This window comes from Acomys russatus, chromosome 1, assembly GCF_903995435.1.
Source record: "Acomys russatus chromosome 1, mAcoRus1.1, whole genome shotgun sequence".
Lineage (NCBI taxonomy): Eukaryota > Metazoa > Chordata > Mammalia > Rodentia > Muridae > Acomys > Acomys russatus.
In genome coordinates, this window is record NC_067137.1 from 7,341,988 (window position 1) to 7,354,229 (window position 12,242).

The window sequence follows — 12,242 nt, forward strand, 5'->3', positions numbered from 1 at the left end:
AGGCCGGGGTTTGTGTGCTCTTTGCTCCCACTGGCCAGGGCACAATGCCTGCCACACAGGAAGTGCCTAGTAAATAGTCAATGGAATGTCCATGGGGAAGAAAGTCAGGCAGTAAAGCGTGCTATCTCCCTGTCCATCACCCTGTGAAGGTAAGGACAGGAACAATGGACCGCACGTTATGCTCCTAGGTCAAGGGTCAGGAGAGTCAGCTGCTGGGTTGCACTGTATTTTTCCTTCCTCGAGACAGGGTCTCATGTATTTCAAGCTGGCCTTGAACGCATCATGCAACCAAAAATGGCCCTCGGCTTCTGTAACCCCCTTCCCCCCGCCCCGTCTCTGTCTTCCTTGTGCTGGGGTTGCAGGTGTGTGCCACCACGCTTGGTTTCCATGGTGCTAGGGACTAAGGGTCTTCTGCACACTGGACAAGCACTCTACCAACTAAGCCATATTGCAGTCGCTAGTTTTCACATATAACCAGGACAAAGGACAGACTGTGGGGATCGGGCCTCAGGTTTATCCTCAAGAGCACAGAAGGCTCAATCTAAGCCTTGCACCCTACTGCTTGCAGAGGCAGCACAGATGCAAGAGGAAACTCAAAGATGAGAAATGGCCTAGATACAGAACTCCTCTTTGCCTGACACTTTTTAGAGAGTGGGTAGAAGGACTCCGTAGGTCACTTTGGGGACTCAGATTATGAGCTCATTTCACTCTATAGCCAGGTGCCCAGTCCTTCCTGGGGTTCCTCTGGCCTGACTCATGTGACCTCTGACTGTGAGGTACTTACAGCACTGGGAACTGCAAGCGCACCTTTGAAATTCACACTCTGGGCACAGATAACCTCTGAACTCACCGTCACATCTGCCGTCTCCCTCAGAAACTAGCCTACCAATGGTACAACTATCCTGATTAGCAGTTCTCAACTTGTGGGTCACAGCACGCCCCCCTCTAGGTGGGGCAGTTGAACAACCCTTTCATAGGGGTCGCCTAAGACCACCAGAAAACCGATACAAAATCAGTTATAAAGTGGTGACAAAAGTAACTCTGTGTCCTGGACTCACTTTGTAGACCAGGCTGGCCTCGAACTCACAGAGATCTACCTGCCTCTGCCTCCCGAGTGCTGGGATGAAAGGTGTGTGCCACCATGCCCGACCCTCAACAAAAGTAACTTTATGGTTGGGGGGGGGCGTCACCACAACATGAGGAACTGTCTGCTGAGAGGCACTGATCCTCATTCTTAGGGAAACCTGGCTCCTTTGTGGAATTCCACATTCCCATAGCTCTAGCAATTTCCATAAAGCCAGTCTGACACTGGTTACTAAGCTAAGAGACAGGGACTCAAGGCTGAAGCTCTAAGGCAGACCACCTGGGTCTGAACACGGATGGCTCTTTCTCACAGTAGCTCTGTGTCTTGGGCAAGCGTTGTGGCCACGTTGGTGCTCCTAGTCTGTTCGTGTTAAGATGATAACATAATATCTACCTTCTTAAAGCTGTGATGGGATTAAATACTGTATGTAAAAGTGCTTCTGAGTCAGGGCACAGGAAGCACACAACAACATTGTTTTAATCGCTATCGAGGAAGTACTCTTGGGTTGCTCGGTCCATTCTGGTTCCAACCACCTCATCAAGGTATGTGGCCCCTGCTGTGTGTCTGCTTATTACCTGCACATGGATGCGTCATTACGCCATTCACTGTTCCAATGAGGAAATGAAACAGACTCTACACTTTAGAGCCAGGCATGGGGGCACATGCCTCTAACCCTAGCACTTGGGAGGCAGAGGCAGGCAGATTTCTGTGAATTAGAGGCCAGCCTGGTCTACACAATGAGTTCCAGGACAGCTGCAGCTACATAGAGACCCTATCCTGAAGATAGGTAGATAGGTAGATAGATAGACAGACCGATGATGGATGGATGGATGGATAGATAGATAGATAGATGGATGGATGGATGAACTCCACGTTTTCCCTCATGATCTTCAGCTCTGGGCTCCCATTTCACTTGGGTAAAACTAACTTAGAGTTACGCTCATTCAACAGATGAGCCAAAAGGCGGAAGCCAACTCCCTTCATTTCTACTCAAGACAGTAAATACAACTGCAGGATCTCAGAGAGATAAGGTTCCCGAGGGATAACATCAGGGGCAGGAAAGGGAGGGCTGTAGGAAAGAAAGCCCAGACTTGCAGTGTTGTAAATATTTACCTCATCAGGGGTTTCCTGCTTCTTCAGCCCAGCACACTTCGTAATGATGAGCTCATGGCATCGCTTGTGGACGACGCAAGTGCACACTGTGAGTGATAAACACAGACGCCTGAGCGATGCCCGGAGGAAGCAAGACTCCACCCTGAGATCTAATCCGGTCTCAGAGGAGACATGGCCAGAACTGTGCCCCTTCTGACAATGTCCTAATCTGATTGAATCTCCTTTTTCAAGCCTTTAATGCAATGTTTCAAAAAAACACTCTGCCACCAAGACCATGGGACTCCCTAAATTCCCCCAAAGAAAGATGAAAGTGATGGTCAAAGGTCATTGCCGAGGTCAGGGACCACCCTTCTGGCCAGCTCTCCATGGAGTCTCTAGTAAAGGTTTGCAGTGCTTTTCTTTGGTGTCAGGGCTGGAGCACATAACACAGAGTTCTTGGCCTTAAAAACAAACTGTTTTATGATTACCGTGCACCAAACTTTAGACTTCCCGTTGATTTAGTAAGTCTGCTCTAGCTGCAGGGTCATGGGGACAGTATGGGTCATCAGTGGTTAAGGGCGTAATGGCTCACATGCTCGCCCAGATCATAGCAACCATTAGCAGAGCCACCCCAAGCTCTACTTGAAGTAAGACTTTAGTTAGACCCTAAAGGGAGACAGCATGGCCTCCCAGCTCTCACTGGAGGGAAGTCCGCATGACAACATCTCATTTCCACCTGCCAGTGCAACTCGACCTTGCATTGCGGTCAGTTACCTAGAGAAATGCAACTGTCAACGCCTCAAGTGGGCTGTAAATGTTTAAGATGATGCCACAGTGGAAATCACAGAGAGAATCAGCAGAAACCATCCAGGGCCACTAAGGAGCTGGTGAGAGGTGCCTTCAGAGAGCCAGGGAGGCGGAGCGGGAGAACGCATAGCCTCAAGCAAGATGGGAGACTCCAGTGAGCCTCTAAACTGAAGTGTTAAATCTACCAGGAAAAAAAAAAAATCAAAGTACTGCTGCCTTCTGCTATTGTGGCCAAAGTGCTAGGGAAGGGCACTTACTGGGATGCTAGGGGACAGGTGGCACTTCTGTGGCATGTATCATACATGTATGTAGGAGTGATGGTCAGGCAGTGACAAAATAGAAGGGTCACACTTCTGGAGAGGGGGTGACAAAGGAACTGCATAAAGGTTCTAGCTGCTTCCACCCAACATGCACCTTCCAGAAGGGGTTACAATCTTAATCTAAACATAGATTCCAAAAGCTAAGTTCATAAAATACTTCTTACCTTGACATTGATATCCTTGTTTTCCTATGACACCCCTGAAAGGAAAAAGATGCAAATTTTACTAGGTAAAAACATAAATACACAAAGCTACCCTGTTCTGGCCTCCACCCATGTTGTGTTGAGAACTGCGGGATCTGCTAAGCAGTGTGACCTCACTGCCACTTGGGGGGTTAAGAATGCTTCCCAAAAGGCCACATGGACACCTCCCTTGCAGAGCAGGTACAGGGCCTCACTCACCCCAGTGGTGGATAGCAATATTCCAAAGAGCCACAAACAACCCTCCTTGCTCTGGACAAAAGCTGGTCAATTAAAACATTCCCCTCCTCATGGATGAGAAGGTCATTCCCCGACTCCCAGCACCAGAACATGCCAAGAGAGGGCTCTGTGACTTCAGGAAAGGCCTGACATTGCTGGCATAAACCCTGGGCATCCCAAAGCCTGCCAAGAATGTGGGAAGTCTACAGTTAGGACTAAGGGCTCAATTAGCCATTAAGAGGCTTCTTCCTGGGAGCAGGAGAGTGGGCCCTGCCCAGAGGACATGGGAGAGGGTGAGCCGGCCCTGCCCTGATGACATGGGAGCAGGGGAGTGGGCCCTGTCCTGGTGACAAGGGAGCAGGCCCTGATCCAGGGCTCTGAGTCGACCTCACCCCAACATCTACCCCATGTATGACCTGCTGAAGCACATGAAGGGGCCAGACCTGTAGATTCAAAGATTAAGAATCTCCTTGACACAGGACAACAACGGGATATCCGACAGCAGTCCCAGTGAGGATCCGGTAACGACAGTGTAGGCCTCCAACCAGACCCATGACTCACAGCAATGAACATTTGAAAGTAAACACATGTGGACAAAAGGCTATACTATGTGATACACTACAGCTTCTGGGACAAGGATTTTTGTTTGTTTTGTTTTATTTTACTGGGCAAAGGAGAGGGATTTTGGTGCATGACATGTAAATCATAGACATTCAATAAAAGCTAAAAAAAAAAAAAAAAGAGGTTCCTTCCACAGCCACAGCAGGCAAGGTTAGTTAGCCTGGGAACAAAACAGTGAAACCTACCCACTCATATCCCTGTCCTCAGAGGTGAGACACTGGGTCAGTGCTGGCGAGAAGCATGGGAACAGGGTGGGGTGGGGTGGGGGGTAGGGGTGGGGGGTGGGAGCAAGGGCCGTATGCTTCAGGTGGGCCTGTCTAAGCTACGTCACTTGAAGTGGTCATGCCAACCTCAGCGACTTGCTGTATAACAAATACTAATACTCGTGCCTCCTAGAACCCGAGTGTCCTTCAGAAGCCTAACTCAGACGCAATTTGGCTGCGTCCGCTCTCCTCACTGAGTCCAAGTGTATTGATCTCTGCTTCAGCTTCAAAGAGCTCAGAGAATATGCCAGAAAGTCTGCTTCTTTTTATCTCTTGACACACACAGTAAAATTCAATTTTTTAATCAGAATCTAACACCAGTGAAAGTTCTAAATCTCACACCTTTACACCAGCTGCTTTATTAAGGAAAACCATTACTGTTATTATCGAATTGTTCCAGGCTTATGTCAGCGTCACACTGCCGAGACCCAAGGGCAGCAACACCATTTCCATACTGAGGTCTGTCTTTTAAACCTTTGAATCAGAGTTCTAAAATAGATGTCAAAATTAGTATAGATTGAGCACCTAAATTAATATGCAGCACACTTGGACTTTTATTAGGGAAATCTCCACGTTATTTCAAATTAAAATATGATGCTTCGGTCTGGAAGAACACTACTTCATTCATTCTTTGCTTTCATCAGAATCCCCACCCTCTCTCTCCCCCTCCCCCCTTGCCCCCACCAACCCCCCTCTCCCTCCCTGTCCCCATCCCTCTCCCTCCTCCCTCTCTCCTCACTGTGTAGCTCTGGCTGATCTGTACCTGCTATGTAGACCAGGCTGGCCCCAAAAGATCTGCCTGTCTCTGCCTCCTGCGTGCTGACATTAAGGCGTGCACCACCACGCCCAGAAGAACATCTTTTGTTCACATGAGCACTGTTGATTGAAGTTCATCGCCCCCTACCGCAGACCTAATCCCCTATTATTGCAATACAGAGGTCCTCAGAGTGAGGGACTTACCAGATGAAATCTCTGCAGTGAGAACAGTACGTGGGCTGCCGCAGGTAGGTGGCCATGAACTTGTGGCCGTTGACCTGGTGGACCCTGCGCCTGACAGCCCCTTGCCGCTTCCTTGGCCGCATACGCTCCCTGAACACTCGCTCTTCATTGTCTTTAGGGGCTGCGGAAGACACAAGCAGAGAGGAACACAGTGTGCGTTAGTGTGACCTTAGCACTGACCGCCGGGCAGGAGTGGGCTGGGTGGGAGGCAGCCCTTCTGCTTCCGGGGGTGGGGGCGGGGATGGAGGTCTGAGGACTCTCCATGATCAGTTAGAGGAAGTGAGCACCCTGGATGGGTGGACCCAAAAGGCACACAGTCTTCTCACGTCTACCTGCGAGCTTGGGGTCCGGCCCGATCCTGCCTCTGCTTTCAGCTGTCCCATTCCAGCTGTCCCATTCCTCCATGCCCTCTCTTGGCCCAACCTACATGTTTTGAAGGCCAAGGGGGGTCGAAATATTTAACATTCAAATCTTAGCAGACTTTTAAGTGCAGTGCACTTGGACTCCTTAACCATGAGTCTCGGCAGGCGTCTCTCTCAATAAAAGGGGACCACGCCGTTGACCACATGGGGTGGCTGGAAGGTGGGTGCTAGGTGGGTGACCCCTATTCACTTGCTGCCTAGCTCCTCACAGAATATGTCTAATAAATCTAACTGCTTCCTCCTCCCTTATGCTCAGATTAGAACAACAGACCTTTCTCAAAGGCTAAAAGGGGGGCAGGGGGGCTGTGTTAACAGACAGCAGAGGGTTCCTCCAAATCTCAGACTCACTGAGTGAAGCGCATCTAATTAGGCCACTGAAGACAGAGGGGAGAACTGTGACCCCAGGAAATAGGGGTGTGCTGGGGAAGCCACAGCACCTGGGTGGCCTGGTCCCTGCTTCCTGGGGGCCGGCCTTGAGGCTCCCAGGCTACCAACCTAACATAGCCCTGGCTGATGAAGACAGGGACCTGCCTGTTGGACTTCCATTCCATGGGTTTCAGCTTGCCTGGGATTCATTTTTAACTGGTTGACTATTGATTAAAAATGCCTCTGATGACACTGAGTCCCTCCTGAATACAGAAAACCCATGGATTCCTGCCCTGCCACGTGCATGGATCGGGTCTCACAGGAACACCTCTGGTGACTCAACACAGAGATCTCTTCTTGCGCATGTGCATTCATGATTATGTATACACACACGTGCATGCACCATCATGGTGTGCACAGGGTCCTGGCTTAGAACTCAGGTGGTGAGCTAGCTCCTTGACTTCCTGAGACATCTATTAGCCCTGAGCATTGCCTAGTTTTCGTAAGAAGATAACAAATGACTAAAAATCCAATCTATTTAGCAGGAGTCACTTTTATAAACTTGATCTACAAAATGTAACCCCAACCCTGGCATCATGGATTCTTTTTGGGGGAAAAACTGCCACGACTTTTACTTCTTTCATAAAACCAGGCACAGAATACAATAAGGCATAAGCTGGTTTCTAATGCATTTAAGACACAATCAGATTTGTAAGTTTGCCAGTTGTTTGCATCCTGGAAAACTGTTTTCAGTTACAATGGCGAGAAATCCGATCTAATTTTCCCAGAGGAACTATGCCACATTTGAGGCAGTCTTCCCTGAGAGGTCATTGCCTGGCTTTCTGTGAAGAGGCCTGGTAGTCCAACCAAATGCTCTAAGCTATGTTCACTCGTTCACTTCCAGGGGAAATATGGCCGCCGCCCGAAATCAACTGCAGTTATTTTCGGATACCTCTTGTGGGGTGATGGATACTGGTGGCAGGTTTTGTAAAGTTATGGAGGTAAGTGAAGAGGAGGCCTCTGTGCAGGTCAGGATGACGGCCCAGGGTCACTCCTGCACACGGGTCTGCCTCAATGGAGCTTAATCAAGAGATTCGCACTACTTCAGCCCCTGAGCACATCTGTCTTGCCTTCTAAATTAGACTTTATGCAGGGATTGGTGGTGCACGCCTTTAATCCCAGCACCCGGGAGGCAGAGGCAGGCAGATTGCTGTGAGTTGGAGGCCAGCCTGGTCTACAAAGGGAGTCCAGGACAGCCAAGGCTACACAGAGAAACCCTGTCTCAAAAAAAAAAAAAAAAAAAAAAGATGAAATACATCATTCATGGATGGACAATACTACTCCTAAAATTATGGGTTATTAAACAAAAGTCCCAGTATCAGAAAAGTTTAAGAGCTCTTATAGAGTTGTTGGTGAGGGAAGTCAGAGTGTCCTCTCCACCCCTCCCCCGCCACCCCTGCCCCCCAAATGAAACAATAAAGGCTCTTATTCTTCCTTTTCCTCTTGGTTGCTCACCAGTACTAGTAGATAAGACTCTATTGTTGAAGACATTGTATGCCTTCCTTGCAAGATATAGTAAAAACCAAGCTGGAACTGAGCTGGAGGCTCCCTCCCTGATGGCTAACTTTCCTGTTTTCAGAAGCAGCAGGGAAGTCCCAAAAAAACTTTAAAAAAAAGACTACTGTATGACCCAGCACTCCCAGCCCAGAGAACTGAAATCAGGATTTTGAAGTGATGTCCGCTTTTCCATGTTTGATGTAGCATTGCTTGCAATAGCAAAGACAGAGACACAACCTAACTGTCCACTAAGATGATTGAGCAGCTAAAGAGAAACGTGCTAAATAGATAAATGCAGCTTTTTTAAACAGGTCACACAGAAAAGAAACCCTGCCATTTGGGATAAGATGCTAAGTAGAACACGATGCTAAGTGAAACAAGCCGGTCATAGAACACATTCTCCATGACACCGCGTACACAGGGACTCATCAACAGTCCAACTTAGAGAAGCAGAGAGCAGAAATGGGGGTTTTCAGAGCTTGGAAGGAACCGGGATCAGGGTCATATTAATAGGAACAACATTCAAGACAAGAAAGTCCTAGATGGTCTCTAATGTGGACCCTAGTGCTCTCAACAGTGCATTATATACTTAAACATTTACTAAGAGTCTGGACCCTATATTAAGGGTTGCCACAATAAACAGACAGACAGACAGACAAATTGTAGCTCCTATGGTAGGGATGATGCTATTGTGTAGTAATTTTCTTTGAGATAAAACTTGCCATCTTGAAGGAAGCCTAGTAAGATACAGAATGTTTGGCTAGGTGTGTCTGTCCATTTGCTCAGGATGCTACGGCAGGAGTTCAAGACAGCCTGGTCTACATAGCTACATAGTGAACTTCAGACAAGCCAAGGCTACACAGCGAGTCTCTCTCTGTCTCTCTCTGTCTCTGTCTCTCTCCCTCTCCCTGTCCCCCCTCTTCCCTCCCCCTCCTCCTCCTTTTCCTCTCCCTCCCTCTCTCTGTCTCTCTCTGTCTCTCTGTCTCTCTCCCCGTCCCCTCCCCTCCCTTCCCCCTCTTCCTCTCCCTCCTCTCCCTCTGTCTGTCTCTGTCTCTCTGTCTCTGTCTCTCTCTCTCTCTCTCTCACACACACACACACACACACACACACACACACACAAACACACACAATTTCAAATGTTCTAAGGAGAGATGAAACATTCTATCCTGCATGGAAGCTTGTTAAGCTTAGGAAGTAAACAACTTAAAAGCTGCAGGAAGTCCCTGAAACTGAGCAGATACACTGAAGTCCTCATTCCCCAAGCATATGGAAGCTGTAAAAACTGCTGAGAAACATTCTTAGACCAGACCAGCTGCCTGAAAGGATGTTCAGACCAACTGAGCTGCCTGAAAAAGGAATTCTCCAACTTCTAAGGCTGCCTGCAGCTTGTGGAGAGAGCTCCAAGGTCCCAGCTTTGTGAGCCATGACCCATACTGGGGTGGGTTTTAGTGATGTAACTATTTCTAAGTGTTTTCTACTCTTGTAAATAATCCTTCACCATACTCTGTTACATATTGCCTACTTTGCTCTGTGCTTGGTTCCCTATCTGGGGTGAACAGATATTTGTTTATACCTCTCCAGGGAAAGCATTACACAACAGATGTAGTGTGTGTGTGTGTGTGTGTGTGTGTGTGTGTGTGTATAAGTGTGTGTGTGGTGTATGTGTGTTTGTGCAGTGTGTGTGGTGTATATACAGTGTGTGTATGCATCTGTGAGCATGTGTGTGTGTGGTGTGTGTGTGTATGTGGTGTGAATGTGTATTTGTGTATTTGTGCAGTGCGTGTATGTGTGTGGTGGGAATGTGTGTTTGTGCAGTGTGTGTGTGGTGTGTATGCAGTGTGTATGTGTGTGTGTGTGGTGAATGTGGCATGTGCATGCATGCGTGTATAAGCATATGTATGCTGTGTAGTCAGGGCTGACTACGTGGGACTGGGTAAGCTCTCAGGGGCTTATCCACGGAGAAGACTGACTCTGCTTCACACACCAGCCATTAACCACCTTAAGCTCTCCACCGAGGGATGAGGGTTTGTTGGAATGCCAACTGGTGTCATCATTGTGCAGGTCTTGCTTAGACGGCCATATTGTTTTGATTTCAGGGCTTCAGCTCCCTGTCATATGTTGAAGACACTGTCTCACAGCAGACTCCCTGTCTTGGGGGAAAAAAAGGAAAAAATGGGGGAAATAAAGGCCAATATATTTAAGAATGAGGTGTTACATACACATGCGATGTGGTGTAGATACAGTGTGTGAGAGTGTGCATGTGTGTGTGTCTCTCTGTGTGTGTGTGTTATTAATAATTAAAGAAGAAGAGGTCATGAATTTGAGAGCGAGCAGGAAGAAACCATGAGAGGAGCTGGGATGGGGAGGAGGGTAGAAATGATGCAAAGACAGTACTCATGGATGAAATTCTAAAAATGTTAATGTTAAAATATTTGCAGGAGAAATATGGAATATATACTGTTATTAGGAATTTAAAAATGTAAAACATAACATTATGATATACATGGATCTACCATTTTATACCTAATAAAGCTACAGCTTTTTTTAAAAAAAAATGCTATCATTTGTTACTGGCAAGCTATGAGGAAACTGACTTATTCATTTACTGCTAGAGGGAGTAGCAGACGACATACATTTTCAGAAAGCGATATTACAATACACAGAAAGCACAAACAGAATCACAACGAGATGTAACTTGGCACTTCCTGAGGAATTCACTCCAAGACAAGGACAAGCAAGAGCTGTATCACCGTGAACTATGGGCGTTCCTCACTGCCTGCCCACCTTAGTCAACACAGAGAAATAACTTGTCTAAGACTAATACAGTGTTCTAAAGGTGTATTACATCTACAGCAATTCAAAACCGTGTGCAAACACCAGAGTAACATGGAAGACAGACACAGCACGGTGCGCTATAACCTGATCCTGTATCAGTGACAGGCTGAGGGTAACAGCGAAGAATTATACCATGCTAGAGTAATTGAGTAATATTTTTTAAAAAGTGTTGTCTGGTGCCTTTTCAAAGCATTCTCTAGGCCTAAATCAAGTAATGCAATGGCTCCCTAGTGGTTGGCTGCCTCCTTGGAGAGTAGGAGAGAAAATAAATTTCCTATCTGTCCATTTGTCCATCCTTGTCTCCATCCACCCACCAATCCATAGGTACAGTCTTGCTATGTAGCTTATGGCTGGCTGTTCTAGAATTTGCTCTGTAGTCCTTGAATGCACAATCCTCTAGCCTTCACTTCCTGAGTGCTAAGACCACATGTGTGCACTACTACACCTGGCCACAAGAGGGCGAACTCAAGCAGGAAGTCAGTTAACATGCCAGAGTCACAGCGGGATTTCTGGTTTTCAAGAAAAGTCATGCTCAGGAGAGACACACAGAATGAAAACACCTCCAGGTGCCTGGCCTGGGAAGCTGACAAGTTACCCACGTGTCCCTCGACACCTCTAGGTCTCTGAAGGACGCTCATTGCTGTACCGTACTCAGCTGCTATCACTGTTCCTTTGCCTGGATGACCCAGGCAATTCTCAGATGTCTCATTTTTAATGACTGTAACTACCACACAACAGAAAGGGTTCCCAAAAGTTAGGGACAGGCTAGCACTTAGTATGATTATTTTGTGAAAACTTTCTGTAGAAACAGAGAACCTGACTGGTCTGGTCACATTTAAAAATGCCCCCCCGAAAAAAGGCACAAGCTGAGCAGGGCCGAGATCGGAGATGAGCCCAGGCCCCCTCCCCCGCAGGACATTCCTGGCGTGTGTTCTACACTGCAGACTCCTGGAGACTTTTATACCTGCGAACAGCAAGTAGCACCATCACAGAGAACCATCTATGAGAGGCTGCGAGCAGGTGACACCAAGGACAAAAAGGATGATGTACTTACTGGATAGCTGTTGTTCTGCCTCTAAGCTTACTGGGTGCCCTTTCCTTGGTGGGAGGGGTGACCGTTCCTCCTAGACCACAGGAGTACTTGAGACCTCATGAAGAGGCAGGCCTGCCACCAAACACTTTCCTGTTCTTGCTGGCAGGCAGGCAGGTCACTGAAGGAGTCACATCCTCAGTGTCCTGCCCTTAACCAGCCACATCTCTTTCCCCACAAAAGCAGAGGTTGGAACTGAATCTTAAGGTCACGGCATCCTCAACTTTAGTCTTGCAGAGACGATTTTTTTTTCATTTATTGCAAACCCAGCCCAGCAGGAAATCCTCATTTGTGTCAAGCTATGGATCCCTGGGTGCTTCCAGGCTGTGTTCAGGAGGGGCTGCCAAAGTCAAGGGTTCATTCTTGC

The 12,242-nt window shown here is 47.7% G+C and overlaps 1 protein-coding gene across 1 annotated transcript in view; it reads right to left on the minus strand.

Moving 5' to 3' along the window:
• Prkce (protein kinase C epsilon) overlaps positions 1-12,242 on the minus strand; it is a 486,812-nt gene that overhangs the window by 180,131 nt on the left and 294,439 nt on the right. Inside the window, exons 3-5 of the mRNA XM_051159732.1 lie at positions 5,567-5,726; positions 3,468-3,502; positions 2,196-2,283 (exon numbers count right to left, since the gene is read on the minus strand). Coding sequence (XP_051015689.1) covers positions 2,196-2,283; positions 3,468-3,502; positions 5,567-5,726 — 283 coding nt within the window. The remainder of the gene's footprint in view (positions 1-2,195; positions 2,284-3,467; positions 3,503-5,566; positions 5,727-12,242) is intronic.